General features: G+C 39.6%; 1 protein-coding gene across 4 annotated transcripts in view; it reads left to right on the top strand.

Moving 5' to 3' along the window:
• Nucleotides 1–21,745, top strand: part of LOC128687294 (protein bric-a-brac 2) — a 273,407-nt gene that overhangs the window by 187,223 nt on the left and 64,439 nt on the right. The window contains exon 5 of one of the 4 annotated variants that reach the window (XM_070098439.1): nucleotides 19,280–19,528. The exons of the other annotated variants lie outside the window; for them this stretch is intronic. Coding sequence (XP_069954540.1) covers nucleotides 19,280–19,528 — 249 coding nt within the window. The remainder of the gene's footprint in view (nucleotides 1–19,279; nucleotides 19,529–21,745) is intronic. 4 annotated transcript variants of the gene reach the window in all.

Raw genomic sequence — 21,745 nt, 5'->3', positions numbered from 1 at the left:
ATGGGGAATCAAATTCAAAATGGGAATTGACACAGTTACTTTTTGCTGATGATACTGTGCTTATGGGAGATTCTAAAGAAAAATTGCAAAGGTTAGTGGATGAGTTTGAGAATGTGTGTAAAGGTAGAAAGTTGAAAGTGAACATAGAAATGAGTAAGGTGATGATGGTATCAAATGATTTAGATAAAGAAAAATTGGATATCAAATTGGGGAGGAGTAGTATGGAAGAAGTGAATGTTTTCAGATACTTGGGAGTTGACGTGTCGGCGGATGGATTTATGAAGGATGAGGTTAATCATAGAATTGATGAGGGAAAAAAGGTGAGTGGTGCGTTGAGGTATATGTGGAGTCAAAAAACGTTATCTATGGAGGCAAAGAAGGGAATGTATGAAAGTATAGTAGTACCAACACTCTTATATGGATGTGAAGCTTGGGTGGTAAATGCAGCAGCGAGGAGACGGTTGGAGGCAGTGGAGATGTCCTGTCTAAGGGCAATGTGTGATGTAAATATTATGCAGAAAATTCGGAGTGTGGAAATTAGGAGAAGGTGTGGAGTTAATAAAAGCATTAGTCAGAGGGCAGAAGAGGGGTTATTGAGGTGGTTTGGTCATTTAGAGAGAATGGATCAAAGTAGAATGACATGGAAAGCATATAAATCTATAGGGGAAGGAAAGAGGGGTAGGGGTCGTCCTCGAAAGGGTTGGAAAGAGGGGGTAAAGGAGGTTTTGTGGGCGAGGGGCTTGGACTTCCAGCAAGCGTGCATGAGCGTGTTAGATAGGAGTGAATGGAGACGAATGATACTTGGGACCTGACGATCCGTTGGAGTGTGAGCAGGGTAATATTTAGTGAAGGGATTCAGGGAAACCGGTTATTTTCATATAGTCGGACTTGAGTCCTGGAAATGGGAAGTACAATGCCTGCACTCTACAGGAGGGATTTGGGATATTGGCAGTTTTGAGGGATATGTTGTGTACCTTTATACGTATATGCTTCTAGACTGTTGTATTCTGAGCACCTCTGCAAAAGCAGTGATAATGTGTGAGTATGGTGAAAGTGTTGAATGATGATGAAAGTATTTTCTTTCTTTTTGGGTCACCCTGCCTCAGTGGGAGACGACCGACTTGTTGCAAAAAAAAAAAATATATACATTATATATATATATATATATATATATATATATATATATATATATATATATATATATATATATATATATATATATATATATATATATATATATATATATACATATATATACATATATATATATATATATATATATATATATATATATATATACATACATATACATATATATGTATATACATATATATACATGTATATACATATATATACATGTATATACATATATATACATGTATATACATACATGTATATACATATATATACATGTATATACATATATATACATGTATATACATATATATACATGTATATACATATATATACATGTATATACATATATATACATGTATATACATATATATACATGTATATACATATATATACATGTATATACACACACACATGTATATACATACAATTATGTAAGTGTATTTATGTAAGTGCGTTTGTATGTGTATGTTTGGGGGTCTGAAATGGACTAATCTATTTCACAATATTCCTTATGGGAACAAATTCGGTCAGTACTGGCACCTGAACATACTTCTGGAATGAAATAATATCGTAAATCGGGGGTCCACTGTACAATGGAACCTTCATTTACAAGTGTCCCAACTTACGAGTTTTTTGAGATACGAGCCGTCCCTGGGTCAATTTTTTGCTCTGAGTTACAAGCCAGCTCTCCCCTCCCTCTTCTCCCTTAACCCAAACCCTGGACACCTCGCTTGTTTATCATTGATTTCATTCTTTAATTCCATGGAAATCATTTTCTTTTTCTTCTCAGCAATAATAATATAATATTATTACAGTCAAGTTACTCAGTAAGTCAGTCAAGTCATTCAGTAAGTCAGTCAAGTCATTCAGTAAGTCACTCAGTCATTCAGTAAGTCAAGTCACTCAGTCAAGTCACTCAGAAAGTCACTTGGTAAGTCAGTCAGTCAGTCATTCAGTAAGTCAGTTATTCAGTCAGTCAATCACACAAACTCATGTTAACCTCTTTTTCTGTGTACAAAGTAACACTTCAGTTATGGCTACAGGTTATCTCTTTTCTAATATCTTTGTTAATTCTAATACATACTTAAGTGCTTATACCTCTTCTTGCCACTTTCAGCAACACTGGTATGGTTACTGAGTGTCATGATTGCTTGGCAGATACAAGATATAGTAATTAAAATATCATAACACAATTGACAAACACATCTGCCTTGTAGCAGATAAAGACTGGACACGTATGAATTACGAATGCTGGGATGGTGGGGGGTGGTGTCGGGGAGTGGTAGGGGATGGTTGGGAGTGGTGTGGGTGGTGGTAGGGGATGGTAGGGGTTGATGTAGGGGAGTGGTTGGGGATGGTGGGGGTTGTTTTGGCAATGGTAGGGGATGGTGGGGGGGTGTTGGGGAGTGGTAGGGGATGGTGGGGGGTGGTGTCGGGGAGTGGTAGGGGAGGGCTCCCCGGCTGCTACACAACAAGGTAGCCGCTTGAGCAAAAGAGATTTTTTTTTTTCATTCCCACAAACTAAAGCATGTTAAATTAATTATACAACGTGTTACATAAAATTGTGCAGCAATTCTTGAATGGCGGTCTACTGTATTATTATAATAACAATAGAGCTTCAGTTTACTAAATTAATAATCATAATAATAATAATAATACAGTGGACCCTTGACCAACGATATTAATCCGTTCCTGAGAGCTCATCGTTAATCGAAATTATCGTTAGTCGAGTTAATTTTCCCCATAAGAAATACTGGAAATCAAATTAATCCGTTCCTGACACCCCAAAGTATTGAAAAAAAAAAATTTTACCACATGAAATATTAATTTTAATACACACAAACTGAAGAAGACATGCACAGTTACATGACACTTACCTTTATTGAAGATCTGGTGATGATTGATGGAATGGGAGGAGGGGAGAGTGTTGATGGTGTTAGTGTTTAGAAGGGGAATCCCCTTCCATTACGACTTGAGGTGGCAAGTCCTTTTCCGGGGTTACTTATTTTTTTTCTCAGTTGTTTGTTGGGCTATCTCATTGAAACTTTAGCAATGTATGATGGAAAGATGCTTCTTAACGTACACCAAAAATAAAAAAGACGGACAATAAATAAGGGAGTTCACTTCTCAGCCATTAGCCGCCTCTTTGCGGTATATTTTCATATGGTTTTTATAGTTGTATACTCATTTTTTTGGTCTCATTTGATAGAATGGAAGATATATTACAGAAATAGACATGATTTTGATTGCTTTCATGACAAAAAGTACCTTGAAATTGAGCTCAAAGTAGCGGAAATGTTCGATTTTTGCTGGTGTTCAATGAACTTTGTGCAAGTCAAGTTGGTTAATTTTATTAAGTGTATTCTAACCTAACCACTCTGTAATCCGGCAAACTCAGTAATCCGGCACACTACAGGTCCCAATGATGCCGGATTTGTGATGGAGGATCTGTATTAGTATAATGATAGAGCTTCAGTTCCTTAAATTAATAATAATAATAATGATAGAGCTTCAGTTCCCTAAATTAACGATAATAATAATAATATAATACTACCACTATTAATAATGTATTATTATTATAACAATAGAGCTTCAGTTCCTAAAATTAATAATAATTATTATTATTATGATAGAGCTTCAGTTCCCTAAATTAATAATAATAATAATAATAATAATAATAATAATAATGCATAATTCGTATGTAATAATAATTCAGATTGCTTCTGCTAGTTGGCACAGCTGGTAAGCAGTAAACATGTTTACATCCCTGTGGGGGCAGTTCTCTCGTGCTTGTTTACATTTTTTTGCAGTCATTTGGCCAAATTTCTTTTTTCTAACCATGGGTCCTACTGATGTACTGCAGTTAGCCTCAAAAATACTCCGTTTTCTCTTACAGTAAGAACATGGGAAGATACTAGTCAAGTTGGTACAGAAATGGCCAATGCTTCTGCTGCTGCCACTTCCTCTGCCACCATATTATGGCCTATTTTATTCATTCTTGAGTATATATCATGTTTCTGTGCTAATTATATTGTTTATTATGTCATATTAGATGAATTGTGATAGATAAATAAGCCGTACAGTTGATAATAGCGTCACATTCAAGTATTTTTTCTTGTCTCTCCAGAGTGCAGGTACAAATTAATGGCTTTTCAGTTAATTTAAATGAGGAAAATTAATTTGATATACGAGTAAATTGAGTTATGAGCTAGCTCCTGGAACGGATTAAACTCTTAAGTCAAGGTTCCACTGTATATATATATATATATATATAATTTTATATATATATATATATATATATATATATATATATATATTTATACACACATACATATACACATATACACACTACCATAGGGGTTGTTGAGGTGGTTCGGACATGTAGAGAGGGTGGAAGTAAATAGAATGACTTCGAGAGTTTATAAATCTGTAGTGGAGGAAAGGCGGGGTAGGGGTCGGCCTAGGAAAGGTTGGAGGGAGGGGGTAAAGGAGGTTTTGTGTGCAAGGGGTTTGGACTTCCAGCAAATATGTGTGAGCATGTTAAATAGGAGCAAATGGAGACAAATGGTTTTTAGGACTTGACGTACTGTTGGAGTGTGAGCAGGGTAATATTTATGAAGGGGTTAAGGGAAACTGGCAGGCTGGACTTGAGTTCTGGAGATGGGAAGTACAGTGCCGTCACTCTGAAGGAGGTGTGTTAATGTTGCAGTTTTATAACTGTAGTGTAAACACACCTTTGGGAAGACAGTGATGAAGTGAATGATGGTGAAAGTTTTTCTTTTTCGGGCCACCCTGCCTTGGTGGGAAATGGCCGATGTGTTAAAAAAAATAATATACCACATACAGTATGGTATATTTGTTGTTCATTGTAAATTCTCACAGTTGTATTCTCTGAAATATTATAGTATATGGGAGCCTGAACCAAGCCAGGCTCCAGAGCTGGGAAATCTCTCGGAGCTGTTGTGTTGTTGGTGTTGAAATGGATGGTTGACCGGGTTAGCCAAGTATAGTATTGAGTACCGAGAGAGTTGTTGGTGAGTTGAGTACTGAGAGTTGTTAGTGAGTTGAGAACTGAGAGAGTTGTTGGTAAGTTGAGTACTGAGAGAGTTGTTGGTGGGTTGAGTACTGAGAGAGTAGTTGGTGAGTTGAGTGCTGAGAGTATTTGGTGAGTTGAGTACCGAGAGAGTTGTTGGTGAGTTGAGTACCAAGACAGTGTTGTTGCAGAGTACTGAGAGTTATTGCAGAGTACTGAGTGAGATCTTTTGCAGAGTACTGAGTGAGATTTGTTGCAGAGTACTGAGTGAGATTTGTTGCAGAGTACCAAGAGATTTGTTGGAGAGTACCATGAGAGTTGTTGGAGAGTACTGAGAGGATATGCATGCCTTATGTACAATATCATGACTTAATGCTATACTTTTATATATGTAAAAAATTAAATGTGTTTGTAAATATTTAGTAAAAATAAAACAGTCTTAATGTGTTGTTTAGTGTCTGTCCATGAATTATCTGACAGTGTCTGCAGTGAATTATCTGACAGTGTCTGCAGTGAATTATCTGACAGTGTCTGCAGTGAATTATCTGACAGTGTCTGCAGTGAATTATCTGACAGTGTCTGCAGTGAATTATCTGACAGTGTCTGCAGTGAATTATCTGACAGTGTCTGCAGTGAATTATCTGACAGTGTCTGCAGTGAATTATCTGACAGTGTCTGCAGTGAATTATCTGACAGTGTCTGCAGTGAATTATCTGACAGTGTCTGCAGTGAATTATCTGACAGTGTCTGCAGTGAATTATCTGACAGTGTCTGCAGTGAATTATCTGACAGTGTCTGCAGTGAATTATCTGACAGTGTCTGCAGTGAATTATCTGACAGTGTCTGCAGTGAATTATCTGACAGTGTCTGCAGTGAATTATCTGACAACTGTTTGTTCTGCGTTTAATATTATGAGACATTTGTTCTGCGACTAACATTATCAGATGTTTGTTCTGCATTTAACATTATCAGACGTTTGTTCTGCATTTAACATTATCAGATGTTTGTTCTGCATTTAATGTTAACAGACGTTTGTTCTGCGATTAACATTATCAGACGCTTGTTTTGCGTTCAACACCATCAGACTTTTTTTTTCAAACAGACCACCTGAATAGACACATGCATCGTGAGAAAAACTTCACAGTACACACAACAAAGACCACAGTGTATGATATAATTATTTGGTGTCTTTTTTTAGGAAATCCATCAATACTGTTATTTTTTGGGGAGAATCAATCACAAAACTACAGTGGACCCTCGACCAATGATGGCATCATCTAACGTTAAATCCGACTAGCGATACATTTTAACGCAAAAATTTTGCCTCGACTAGTGCTAAAAAACTCGACCGACACTATTTGTTCTGTCTGAGACGCTTCCACTTGTGGCCAGTGTTTACAAGCCAGCCAGTCACCGCGGTCCCATCCAAACATACAATCGGAACATTTCATATTATCACAGCGTTTTTAGTGATTGCACCTGCAAAATAAGTCACCATGGGCCCCAAGAAAGCTTCTAGTGCCAACCCTACAGCAAAAAGGGTGAGAATTACTATGGATATGAAGAAAGAGATCATTGCTAAGTATGAAAGTGGAGTGCGTGTCTCCGAGCTGGCCAGGTTGTACACAAAACCCCAATCAACCATCGCTACTATTGTGGGCAAGAAAACGGCAATCAAGGAAGCTGTTCTTGCCAAAGGTGCAACTATGTTTTTGAAACTGAGATCGCAAGTGATAGAAGATGTTGAGAGACTGTTATTGGTGTGGATAAACGAAAAACAGATAGTAGGAGATAGCATCTCTCAAGTGATCATATGTGAAAAGGCTAGGAAGTTGCATGACGATTTAATTAGAAAAATTCCTGCAACTAGTGATGTGAGTGAATTTAAGGCCAGCAAAGGTTGGTTTGAGAGATTTAAGAATTGTAGTGGCATACATAGTGTGATAAGGCATGGTGAGGCTGCCAGTTTGGACCAAAAAGCAGCTGAAAAATATGTGCAGGAATTCAAGGAGTACATAGACAGTGAAGAACTGAAACCTGAACAAGTGTTTAAATATGACACTGACAATGTTGTGAAACACTTTAGGAATGTCATAAAGGAACGGGAGGTTGTGCAACAGAGGTCAAGTGACTCTCAAGCTGGTCCTAGTGGCATTAAAAGAAGAAGGGAAGTAACCCCAGAAAAGGACTTGACACCTCAAGTCCTAATGGAAGGGAATTCCCCTTCTAAACACTAACACCATCCACAGTCTCCCCTCCTCCCATCCCATCAGTCATCACCAGATCTTCAATAAATGTAAGTGTCATGTAATTGTACAAGTCTTCTTCAGTTTGTGTGTATTAAAATTAATATTTCACAAAGCCAGTCTCCTGCACCATTCACACTCAGTGTGCCATTGTTTACCAGCAGGTGACCATCACCCCACTGGTTCATACAATACGCTTCGTAATAATCCATTTTTTTGCGACTGCAACTGCTAAATAAGTCACTATGGGCCCAAGGAAAGCTAGTGCAAGCCCTTTGGTAAAGAAAGTGAGGAACACGATCAAATTCAAGAAGGAAATCATTGAACAATATGAGAGCAGAGTGCGTGTTACAGAACTTGCCAGGATGTATGGCAAACCAAATTCAACCATCACTTCGAACGTGGCGAAAGTAAAGGATATAAAGTGTGCTGTTGTTGCAAAAGGGGTAGATATGCTGACTAAAAAGAGATTGCAAATCCTCGAAGAAGTGGAAAGGTTATTGTTGGTGTGGATTACCGAAAAACAGTTAGCAGGATATAGTGTTATGCAGTCGATAATATGTGAAAAGGCAAAGCAGTTGCATGACGATCTCATAAAGAAAATGCCTGCAACAAGTGGTGAAGCTTGTGATTTTAAGTCCAGCAAAGGTTGGTTTGAGAGATTTAACCCTTAACCCTTTGAGGGTCGACAGGCCCTCTCCGAGACTCGTTCTCAGGGTCGGCCAAATTTAAAAAAAAAAATAATAATTTTTTCTTATGAAAAGATAGAGAATCTTTTCTCGATCATAATGACACCAAAAATATGAAATTTGATGGAAAACTTGCGGAATTATGCTCTCACGAAGTTAGCGGTCTCGGCGATGTTTATGGATCGGCGATTTTGCCCACTTTGAACCCCATTTTCGGCCAGTTCAACTGTACTAGTCGACAAAAAACATGAATATTTAGCTAGAACTCCATTTTTTCTATTGAATGAGTGCAAGAAACCACCCATTTACCAATTTCAACTATCCAGTACAGTGGTCAGAATTTAGCATTTTTGCCAATTTCACACAAATTTCAAAAGATGCCAATTTCTGAATAGGGTCCAGAACAAACAAGAAATACATTCCTGGCACTAAAATGACATTTCCTCTGTTCATTAGTCACGTCTCAAGGCCCCTCTTACATTCTTTTGCTTTCCACTTTGAATTTTTATTCTCACAAAAAATAGATTTACTGTTATGCAGACTACTGCACTAGTGTAAAAAATGATATGAATCATATTGGCGCACTTGCAAAAGAATATTAGACTCACCAGTTGACGTGTATTGGACGCTTGGCATGATTTGTTTACTTTTGAACTTTGGTAAAAATCTAACATTTCTGCTACTTTGAGCTCAATTTCAAGGTACTTTTCATTGAAAAACCAGTCAAAATCATCTCAATTTCTATGATATGCCTTCCATTCTATAAAATGAGACCAAGAAAACTAGAATACAACAATAAATACCATACGAAAATACAGTGCAAAGTCGCTGTTTTATTCCAAAAAAACGGTCAAAGTTTTTTTTTTCTCATTATGCACTGTGTGCTGCTGGATTTTTTTATACTGTGCACACTGACCACATAGACCCATTCTTTCATATGGAGGCCTACCAGCTTTCTCCCACTAGATTTGAGGGCGCTAGAATTTAGGCGTACTAGTACGTCAAAAACCCTGGGTCGTAAGCCGTACTAGTACGTCCGAAACCCTCAAAAGGGTTAAATGGTCCAAACGTATACAGTGGACCCCCGGTTAACGATTTTAATCCGTGCAAGAGGGCTCATCGTTATGCGAAATAATCGTTATGCGAATCAATTTTCCCCATAAGAAATAATGGAAATAAAATTAATCCGTGCAAGACGCCCAAAAGTATGAAAAAAAATTTTTTTTACCACATGAAATGTTAATTTTAATACACACAAACTGAAAAAGGCATGCACAATTAAATGACACTTACTTTTATTGAAGATCTGGTGATGATTGATGGGATGGGAGGAGGGGAGAGCAATATCTTCTTACTGTTTAGAAGGGGAATCCCCTTCCATTAGGACTTGAGGTAGTAAGTCCTTTTCTGGGGTTACTTCCCTTCTTCTTTTAATGCCACTAGGGCCAGCTTCAGAGTCACTGGACTTCTTTCGCACAAGATATCTGTCCATAGTGGCCTGTACCTCTCGTTCCTTTATGACTTGCCTAAAGTGTTTCACAACATTGTCAGTGTAATAATCACCAGCACGGCTTGCAATAGCTGTGTGAGGGTGATTTTCATCCATGAAGGTTTGCACTTCAAGCCACTTAGCACAGATTTCCTTAATCTTTGAAGTAGGCAACTTCTTCAATTTCTCTCTCCCCTCCTCCGAAGCAATTTCCTCAGGTGTGGCCTCTTGCTGTTGAAGTTGATCTAGCAGCTCATCAGTGGTTAGTTCTTCATTGTCCTCCTCCACCAACTCTTCCACATCCTCCCCACTAACCTCCAACCCCAAGGACTTTCCCAATGCCACAATGGATTCCTCAACTGGCACAGGATTCTCAGGGTTAGCCTCAAACCCTTCAAAATCCCTTTTCTCTACACATTCTGGCCACAGTTTCTTCCAAGCAGAGTTCAAGGTCCTCTTTGTCACTTCCTCCCAAGCCTTACCTATAAGGTTTACACAATTGAGGATGTTAAAGTGATCTCTCCAAAACTCTCTTAGAGTCAGTTGAGTTTCTGAGGTCATTACAAAGCACCTTTCAAACAGAGCTTTTGTGTACAGTTTCTTGAAGTTGGAAATAACCTGCTGGTCCATGGGCTGCAGGAGAGGAGTGGTATTAGGAGGCAAAAACTTCACCTTAATGAAGCTCATGTCCCCATAAAGTCGCTCTGACACGTCTGTAGGATGACCAGGGGCATTGTCTAACACCAGGAGGCACTTAAGTTCTAATTTCTTTTCAGTTAGGTAATTTTTCACATTGGGGGCAAATGCATGGTGTAACCAGTTATAGAAAAATTCCCTAGTGACCCATGCCTTACTGTTTGCCCTCCACAGCACACACAAATTATCCTTGAGGACATTCTTTTGCCTGAACGCTCTGGGAGTTTCAGAGTGATACACTAATAAAGGCTTCACTTTGCAATCACCAGTAGCATTGGCACACATCAACAAAGTAAGCCTGTCTTTCATAGGCTTATGTCCTGGGAGTGCCTTTTCCTCCTGAGTAATGTAGGTCCTGCTTGGCATTTTCTTCCAGAACAGGCCTGTTTCATCACAATTAAACACTTGTTCAGGTTTCAGTCCTTCAGTTTCTATGTACTCCTTGAATTCCTGCACATATTTTTCAGCCGCTTTGTGGTCCGAACTGGCAGCCTCACCATGCCTTATCACACTATGGATGCCACTACGCTTCTTAAATCTCTCAAACCAACCTTTGCTGGCCTTAAATTCACTCACATCATCACTAGTTGCAGGCATTTTTTTAATTAAATCGTCATGCAACTTCCTAGCCTTTTCACATATGATCGCTTGAGAGACGCTATCTCCTGCTATCTGTTTTTCATTTATCCACACCAATAAGAGTCTCTCAACATCTTCCATCAATTGCGATCTTTGTTTCGAAAACACAGTTGAACCTTTGGCAAGAACAGCTTCCTTGATTGTCTTTCTGGTGCCCACAATAGTAGCGATGGTTGATTGGGGTTTCTTGTACAGCTTGACTAGGTCGGCTATACGCACTCCACTTTCATACTTATCAATTATCTCTTTCTTCATCTCTATAGTAATTCTTACCCTTTATATACATTTTTTCAACATTTGAAAGTATGTAAAAAAATGTAGATCTTCTTTTTTGTTTTACATTTGAAAACGTGTAAAAAAACTTTTATCTACATTTTTTTTGTTATATTTGAAAATATGTAAAAAAAAGTAGGTCTCCTTTTGTAGCACTACGAATTTGAATGTCAATCTCTTTGGACTGTTTAAGGGTTAAGAAGCATAGTGGCATTCACAGTGTGATAAGGCATGGTGAGGCTGCCAGTTCTGACAAAAAAGCAGCTGAGAAGTTTGTACAGGAGTTTAAGGAGTGCATTGACACTGGAGAATTCAAACCCCAACAAGTGTTTAATTGTGACGAAACAGGCCTCTTTTGGAAGAAAATGCCAAAGAGGACCTACAGCACGCAGGAGTAAACGGCAGTCCCAGGACACAAGCTAGTGGGGATTTTAAAGTGAAGCCTTTACTGGTGTATCACTCTGAAAATCCCAGAGTGTTCAAGAAAAACAGTGTCGCCAAGAGTAATTTGTGTGTGATGTGGAAGGCTATCAGTAAGGCATGGGTCACAAGGGATATTTTCCTGGACTGGTTTAATGAAGTGTTTGGCCCCAGTGTGAAGAAATACCTCCTGGAAAATAAACTGTCACTCAGGTGCCTCCTGGTAATGGACATTGCTCCTGCTCATCCTCCAGACTTGGAAGAGCAAGTAGTGGAGGAGTTTAGTTTCATCACGGTGAAGTTCTTGCCCCCTAATACAACTCCTCTCCTCCAGCCCATGGACCAGCAGGTCATTTCAAACTTCAAAAAACTCTACACCAAAGCAGTGTTTCAAAAGTGCTTTGAAGTGACCTCAGACACAGAATTGACCCTAAGAGAGTTCTGGAAAGATCACTTAAATATCCTCCATTGCATAAACCTTATAGGTAAGTCTTGGGAGGGAGTGACTTCCAGGATTTTGAACTCTGCTTGGATAAAATTGTGGCCAGAATGAGTAGAAGAGAGGGATTTTGAAGGGTTTGGGGCTGACCCTAAGGAGTCTATGCCAGTTGTGGAATCTATTGTGGCATTGGGGATGTCCCTGGGGTTGGAGGTGAGTGGTGAGGATGTGGAAAAGTTGGTGGAGGACCACAGGGAAGAGCTAACCACTGCAGAGCTGCAAGAGCTTCATCTGCAACAGCAAGAGATCACAGCTCAGGAAACTGCTGCAGAGGAGGAGGAAGAGAGATGGAAGAAGGTGCCTTCTTCAAAGATTAAGGACATTTGTGCAAAGTGGACTGAATTGCAAACATTTATGGATGAACTTCACTCTAACAAAGCTGTTGCAGGCCGTATTAGCAACGCGTACAATGACAGTGTTGTGTCCCACTTCAATCTTAAAAAAATGCCAGAAACAGAGCTCTCTGGACAGATATTTTGTGCGACAGGGGTCCAGTGACTCAAGTTGTTCCCAGTGTCTTTAAGAAACAAAGAAGGGAAGTAACCCCAGATAAGGACTTCATACCTGAAGTCCTAATGGAAGGGGATTTCCCTTCCAAACAATAGTGTACACCTTCCTCCTATCCCCTCCTTCTGTCTTCCATCCACCCAGAAGTCTTCAGTAAAGGTAAGTGTAATGTTGTTATTATTTTTTATATGTATGTACTTGATTTCTCATTGTTTTCAGTATGTAAATCTTTATTTAATTTGAAAAAAAAAAATTTATTTTAATATTTTTGTGTGCCGGGAGCGGATTAATTTTATTTCCATTATTTCTTATGGGGAAAATAGTTTTGCCATTCGGCAATTTCGACATTCGGTAGGCTCTCTGGAACAGATTAATCACGAAACTCGGGGGGTCCACTGTATGTGATGCCGGTAAGTGTGATTTAAAAAAAAAAAAAGGAACAAACACTAGGAGGAATTTAAAGTAACCTCTGTTATAAAACACGCAAACACACACACACACACACACACACACACACACACACACATACACACACACACACAAACACACACACACACACACACACACACACACACACACACACACACACACACACACACACACACACACACACACACACACACACACACAACAGTCAATGACCAGGTGATCAGACTGAGGACAGAAGGTGGAGAACTCACAAGAAATAATCAGGAGGTATGTGAGGAGCTAAACAGGAGATTTAAGGAAGTTTTTACAGTAGAGACAGGAAGGGCTCTGGGAAGACAGCACAGAAGGGAACATCAAGAGGGAATATATCAACAAGTGTTGGATGACATACGAACAACCAAGGAGGAGGTGCAGAAGCTGCTAAGTGACCTTGATACCTCAAAGGCAATGGGACTGGACAACATCTCCCCATGGGTCCTTAGAGAAGGAGCAGAGATGCTGTGCGTGCCCCTAACCACAATCTTCAACACATCCCTTGAAACTGGGCAACTACCTGAGAAATGGAAGACAGCAAATGTATTCCCCATATTTAAGAAAGGAAACAGAAATGAGGCACTAAACTACAGACCTGTGTCTCTGACATGTATTGTGTGCAAAGTCATGGAGAAGATTATCAGGAGGAGAGTGGTGGAACACCTGGAACGGAACAAGATTATAAATGAAAACCAGCATGGGTTCATGGAAGGCAAATCCTGTGTCACAAACCTTCTGGAGTTTTATGACAAGGTAACAGAAGTAAGACATGAGAGAGAGGGGTGGGTTGATTGCATTTTCCTAGACTGCAGGAAGACCTTTGACACAGTTCCCCACAAGAGATTAGTGCAGAAGCTGGAGGATCAGGAGCATATAACAGGGAGGGCACTGTAATGGATCAGGGAATACCTGACAGGGAGGGAGGCAACAACGAGTCATGGTACGTGAAGAGGTATCACAGTGGGCACCTGTGACGAGCGGGGTCCCACAGGGGTCAGTTCTAGGACCAGTGCTATTTTTGATACATGCGAACGACATGATGGAAGGAATAGACTCTGAAGTGTCCCTATTCGCAGATGATGTAAAGCTGATGAGAAGAATTAAATCGGATGAGGATGAGGCAGGACTGCAAAGAGACCTGGACAGGCTGGACATGTGGTCCAGAAACTGGCTTCTCAAATTCAACCCTGCCAAATGCAAAGTCATGAAGATTGGGGAGGGGCAAAGAAGACCGCAGATAGAGTATAGGCTAGGTGGACAAAGACTACAGACCTCACTCAGGGAGAAAGACCTTGGGGTGTCCATAACATCAAGCACATCACCGGAGGCACACATTAACCAAATAACTGCTGCAGCATACGGGCGCCTGGCAAACCTGAGAATAGCATTCTGATACCTTAATAAGGAATCGTTCAAGACACTGTACACTGTGTATGTTAGGCCCATACTAGAGTATGCAGCACCAGTCTGGAACCCACACCTGGTCAAGCAAGTCAAGAAGCTAGAGAAAGTACAAAGGTTTGCAACAAGGCTAGTCCCAGAGCTCGGGGGAATGTCGTACGAGGAAAGGTTGAGGGAAATCGGACTGATGACACTGGAGGACAGAAGGGTCAGGGGAGACATGATAACGACATACAAGATACTGCGGGGAATAGACAAGGTGGACAGAGATAGGATGTTCCCGAGAGGGGACACAGGGACAAGGGGTCACAACTGAAAGCTGAAGACTCAGATGAGTCACAGGGACGTTAGGAAGTATTTCTTCAGTCATAGAGCCGTCAGGAAGTGGAATAGCCTAGCAAGTGAAGTAGTGGAGGCAGGAACCATACATAGTTTTAAGAAGAGGTATGACAAAGCTCAGGAAGCAGAGGGAGAGGACCTAGTAGCTATCAGTGAAGAGGCGGGTCCAGGAGCTGAGTCTCGACCCCTGCAACCACAATTAGGTGAGTACACACACACACACACACACTACATTTTGTAGTTTTTTTTTTTTTAATTTGATTAAAAAACTACATCCAGAATTGAACAGTGAGTGTAAAGGGCTTCATGGTATGCATTATTCAATTTTGGAAGTACTATTTTGTTTCCAGAAAAATCGCAGTATGGAGGAGCTGTGTAAGACAGTTGACTATATTGGATTGCATTTTGGTTCTGTGACTTTGATTGCTTCGAACATGTTAGGAGTAATCAAGGTCCCAGGACCAAAATGTTTTCTAATGGGTCGTGGTATTTGCTGATGTCTTTTTCAAGCAATGTCTTTTGAGTAAAGAGTGAACATTAACCCTTTCAGGGTCCGTCCCGTAGATCTACGGCTTTACGTTCAGGGTCCAAACCGTAGATCTACGCCATGAGCTCAGCTCACTCTGATAAACTGTGAGTGGTACATTTGGGCCTAGATATGAGAGAATACATCTATGTGGTATGTGTGCACCACATAAAACAGATCCTGCAGCACACTGTGTATAATGAGAGAAAAAAAATGAAATCATGATTTTTCGATTAAAACAGCAACTTTGCAGTGTTTTTTCGTATGTTTTTTATAGTTGTATTTGCGATTTCTTGGTCTCATTTGATAGAATGGAAGACATATTACAGAAATAGAGATGATTTTGATTGGTTTTAGCACTGGAAATGGCTTGAAACTGAGCTCAAAGTAGCAGAAATGTTAAATTTTTGCCGATATTCAAGAGTAAACAAACGACCTCACACGTCTAATACACGCCAGCTGGTGGGTCTAATATACATTCACAAATATGGTGATGATATTTATACAATTATTACAGTATTGCATAACAGTAAATCTTCTATTTTTTGGTGTGAATAAAAATTCATTATGTGAATAAAAAATCAAAATGGAATTTATTTGTAAAGCCTCAAAACATAACTAATGAACAGAGGAAATGTTAGTTTAGTGCCAGGAATGCCTACATTGTTCATTCTGGACCCTATTTTGAAATTGGAATATTTTGAACTTTGTGTTAAATTGGCCAAATTAACAATTTCCGATCACTTTATTTTGTAGTTGAAACAGTTGACTTGGCGATTTCTTGTGCTCAATCGATAGAATAGAAGTAATACTAGTGAAATAGCTAAGAATTTGGTTGATTGGAATAATGTAATTGGCCTAAAATGGGAGTCAAAGTCGGCAAAATCGCCGATTCGTAAATATCGCTGACACATCAAAATTCGCGAGAGCATAATTTCGTCAATTTTCCACCAAATTTCGTACTTTTTGTTTTATTACCTTCACAAAAAGATTCTCTACGATTTCATAAGAAAAAATAACAAATTTTTTTTTTGAAAATTCTTGGACACTGGTGCGTGACTCCAGATTTGGGTCTTGGACCCTGAAAGGGTTAACCCTTTGACTATTTTAGTCATATATATGCGTCTTACGAGCCACCGTTTTTGACGTATATATACTCATAAATTCTAGTGGCTATAAATCAAGCAGGAGAAAGCTGGTAGGCCCACATGTGAGAGAATGGGTCTGTGTGCACCATATAAAAAAAAATCCTGTAGCACACAGTGCATAATGAGAAAAAAAAAACTCCGACTATTTTTTTAATTAAAATACCAACTTTGTGGTCTATTTTCGTATAGTATTTATGGTTGTATTCTCGTTTTCTTGGTCTCATTTGATAGAGTGTAAATCATATTATAGAAATGGAGGCGATTTTGATTGGGTTTACTATGAAAAGAACCTTGTGAAATGGAGCTCAAAGTAGGGGAAATGTTTGACTTTTGATGATGTTCAAAAGTAAACAAATGATGTAATTTTCCAATAAATGTCCAAGTAGCCATTCAATAATATGCAGTCATGAATGGGTTGACATTATTTATACAATTATTACAATATTGCAGTAGTCTGCATAACAGTAAATCTTCTATTTTTTGTTTGAATAAAAATTCAAAATAGAAAGCAAGAGTAATATCAGAGGGGACTGGAGATGTAACTGATGAACAAAGAAAATGTTATTTTAGAGCCAGGAATGTCTGCATTGTTCATTCTGGACCCTATTTTGAAATTGTCATATTTTTTTAATTTTTGTGGAATTGGCCAAATTTAAAATTTCTGACCACGTTATTGGGTAGTTGAAATCGGTAAATGGGCAGTTTCTTGTACTCAGTCGATAGAAGAAATGGAGTTCTAAGGAAATAGCTATGAGTTTGGTCGACTGGAACAGTGGAATTAGCCAAAAATAGGACTCAAAGTGGGCAAAATCGCCAATTCGTAAATACAGTGGACCCCCGCATAACGATTACCTCCGAATGCGACCAATTATGTAAGTGTATTTATGTAAGTGCGTTTGTACGTGTATGTTTGGGGGTCTGAAATGGACTAATCTACTTCACAATATTTCTTATGGGAACAAATTCGGTCAGTACTGGCACCTGAACATACTTCTGGAGTGAAAAAATATCGTTAACCGGGGGTCCACTGTATTGCCAAGGTCGCTAACTTCGCGAGAGAGTAATTCCATCAGTTTTCCATCAAATTTCATTCTTTTGGTATCATTACAATCGGGAAAAGATTCTCTATCATTGCATAAGAAAAATAATTTTTTCGGAAATTTTGCGACACCAGGAAACACCTTAGGATTTGGGGTTGCAACGGTCAAGGGGTTAAATGTGGTACAAGTTACGATGTTTGTGTTGATGCTTATTAACATTACACTGAGCACAGTGGCAGACCTACATTTTTGGGGCCCTGAAGCTTGAACTGTTATGGGGGCTCCTTTGCAACTCCTCATACAGTAGACCCAAAATTTTTAAGCAATGTGGACTAAAGATGCTTCTGGGGCACCTGCAGGGTTAGGGGCCCCTGAAGCTTAAGCTTCATGAGTTTCATAATAGATTTGCCCATAACTGAGCATTATAACTGTCAGTCATTCTTGGAAAAAGAGTGAACATCAAACATTAATTTAGACTGCCCTGAAGAGCACAACTAAATAAAGACAAAATAGTTGTTCGTCAATGTTATTCGCCAAAAATCCCACACTTAGAAGATGAACCTCGTGATGTCACTGCCCATCCATTGTCAAGCCACAGCTGGGACTAGGAAAGTAGAGAAGGCCTGAAGATGATACGGTAGGGGATGAGGGAGGCGGTGGCGGTGAAGGGTGTGTTCTGGGACCCCCTCAGGTGGGTGGCATTCCCATGATGCTTACGAAGGGCTTTCAATCCATGGACTTGGAGCTGCCCTTCTGTTGGGGTCAGATGGGAGCTGTTGTTTTATTGTAGGGTGAGACATAGAGCTGAGAAGTAAAGTGCCTGAACTCTAAGGGAGGGGTTGGGGTGCCGCAGGTCAGAGGGTCATCTGAACTGCAATGTCCGCATGCTTAATAATAATAATAATAATAATAATAATAATAATCTTTATTTCTGCAAGTACATAATACAACTTATACAGACCATAGCTGACATCAGTGACATACTATATAGAAAGCCTTTGGTTATATGGAGAATTTCCCACAACTTAGGTTAATTTTGTCCCTAGGATGCCACCTACACCAGTTGATTAACACCCAGGTACCTACTTACTGCTAGGTGAACAATAACAGCAGGTGTCTTATGTTTTTTTTTTTTTTTGGGGGGTGGGGAGCCTGTTACCTCGGGAAATACTCAGGTGTTTGAAAAAAAAAAAAAACTATAGGTATGTGGGTGTTGACTGTTGTGGGAGGCATCCTGAGGTTGGGGGTGGTATACCTTAGATAGCTCACCAAAAACCCTCAATAGGAATCTTATAATAACATTTTGGTCCATTCTGGACCATTTTCAAGTGACTTAACAATTGCCTTGTGGTTTGATGGTGGCCCAGGATGGATCAAAATGTCTTTTGTCATTACTTAAAAATCAGTGGTATGTTTTTTTTGTTTTGCTCTGATTTATGGCAAAAGCAAATTTTCATTCCACTGATTCAGCAAAGAACACCCTTGCAAAATAGGCCAAACTTGTTGGTTCGGCTTAATCACCTTGACATACATATAAGATTCCTACGTTCATGTTTTTGGCGAACTTTTCTAGCTGTGGTATTATGAATTTATTCATTGTACCCTAGAGCAGGGCTTTAAAGTTAGCCAAAGTAGAGTAACAGCTTTTATCCTGTAAATTGAACGGTATAAAAAAATAGCTTTCCGTGTGCTTTTGGAAGAATGTATCTAACTCCCTCTCTGTTGGTGGCCACAGATTCTTCAGCTGAAGAGTGGGGCCACCACAGACCATCTCATGATCGGCACCTCTCAAAGGAGAGACAACAAGCTATACGTTGCGGGCTTCGCTTACACCAAAAATCGGAGCCGTGGAGTGCGGGCCTACTGGAGGTGTAGCGACAGGACCTGCCCGGGGCGTTTGGTCCTACTTGGCAATGATGTGGTGAAAGCTGGCAAACACAGCCATCCCCCAGAGCCTGATGGCAAGACTACTGCTGACCTGAACGTGAGGCTGTCAGTGGACCTGTGAATATGACCAAAAGTGGCTGTGAGGCTGGCTGTCGGTGGACCAGTGAATGTGAATTAAACTGGGGTTGTCAGTGGATCTATGAATGTGACAAACATGACTGTGAGGCTGTTGGTGGATCTGTAACTGTAACCAGACCTGTTTGTGATGCTATCTGTGGACTTGTGAATGTGACAGAACATGACTGTGACTTCAGACCTGGCTGTGATGCTGTCTGTAGACTTGTGAATGTTGCAGATTATGACTGTGACTTTGGACCTGACTGTACAGTAGGACTGTCTGTAGACCTCTGACTGTTTCATGACGTAACTGACAGCATCTATGGACCACTGACCACCACAAGACTGGACCAGAAACCATAAAAAAAAAATTAAATTTACCCAAGTACAAAAACAAAATCATTAACAGCACACCTTAAGGCATTTGTTTCATATACCCTGAATAAAAGCTATAACCTCAGTTGCAGAAGTATATTCCCAATGTGGATTGGATGCTTGGGAAGGATGCTACAATTGGAATTCTTATAAAGCTCCTATACATTGTGCAATTTTTCATGAATGTGCTTGGAAAGGTAATTGAAAATTGAGCAGCATGTACTAGGAAGGCCTGTCTATGTGATATTCAGTTTTGGACATACAGTGGACCCCCGCTTAACGATCACCTCCAAATGCGACCAATTATGTAAGTGTATTTATGTAAGTGCGTTTGTACGTGTATGTTTGGGGGTCTGAAATGGACTAATCTACTTCACAATATTCCTTATGGGAAAAAATTCGGTCAGTACTGGCACCTGAACATACTACTGGAATGAAAAAAGATCGTTAACCGGGGGTCCACTGTACTTTATTTTTTCAGTCGCTTTTATTCAAATTCAAATTTTTTATTTCTTTGCATAGTATACAATGTGTGATTTGCATATAATAAAATATTGTGAAACATGTCTGAGCATTTCTGGCAGACTAATGAAAAATTTCACTGTATAGAGGAACTCTATAAGAGAACTGACTGCATTAATGACCTTACAGGTCATAGAGGGCTTAAGTGGGTGATAATAAAGTTTGATCCAAGGAAGGGGAGGGTAGCTCCAGTTACTTAGATCAAATAAAGCTGGATTAAATTATTTACTGGGCTTTATTAATGGCTCAGATAGGTGAAAGTTGCAATACCATGACTTGGAACAATTCACAGCTAACCCACAATTCAGAGAGGTAACTTCAGACGATGTTTTGGTCCTAGACTGTCAAGTGACAAATCAGGATGGATCAATATATGTCTCGAGCTTCTGCTCTGAATTGTGGGTTAGCTGTGAGCTGGTTGGATATCTTACATGTAGTAAATAGTACAGTCAATTCTTCTCAAATTTCTGTAGTGTGAATTTTCGTTAATATGAACTAAAAAGTGGATCCAAAAATTGAATGGCCTGTGCTATGAAGGCCTTTGCACACACTATTCAGTTTTCAATGTGCTTTTTTCAATTGCATTTACAAAAAAAAATCGCACTATATTCAACTCTTAAACTGCCCAAACGTAGATATACGTTTGCTCGCGTAGCGCTCCGAACGTAGATCGTTTTATTTTTCATTCCTTCAAATTTCGCACAATAGGCTTGAGTCTCCTAGACATGAAAGAATGGGTCTATGCACTCAGTGTGTGCGGTATTAAAAAATCTGGGAGCACTTAGTACCTTGTGGGAGCACCAGTTCAATTGAGCGCCAACTAGAGCAAATAGCGTGGCTAACACCAGGGATTCATTGATGTCATGTTGCATTAACACTCCCTGTTTAAGAGGAAAGTGAAAATAGGTTAGACAAATAAATGAGTGGGTGTGGGGGGATGAGAGTTGGACCTGACTAGCTTGTGTTACTAGGTCTGATGCCATGCTCCTTCCTTCAGTGAATGTGACCTGACTAGGTGGGTCATTGATCTAAGCCAGGGAGTGACATGGACCTGCCTTGCATAGGCCAGTAGGCCTGCTGCACTGTTCTTTCTTTCTTATGTATTCTGCAGGCTGGCTGGCTTTGGCTGTCCCTGGTTGTCTGTCTGTCTATATCTCTGTCTATCTGTCTCTCACATGTACACATAAGTACAGTTATTATACATAGTGTAAATTACCTAGGATAAGACAAAAATTCCAGGCAAAGTGCTATACTGTACTTGTAGATATAAGACATAAATAACCATGACGCAATATGCATT

Source organism: Cherax quadricarinatus, chromosome 62 (genome assembly GCF_038502225.1).
Source record: "Cherax quadricarinatus isolate ZL_2023a chromosome 62, ASM3850222v1, whole genome shotgun sequence".
Lineage (NCBI taxonomy): Eukaryota > Metazoa > Arthropoda > Malacostraca > Decapoda > Parastacidae > Cherax > Cherax quadricarinatus.
Note: the sequence above shows the minus strand (reverse complement) of the source record. Positions and strands in the feature narration are given on the sequence as shown.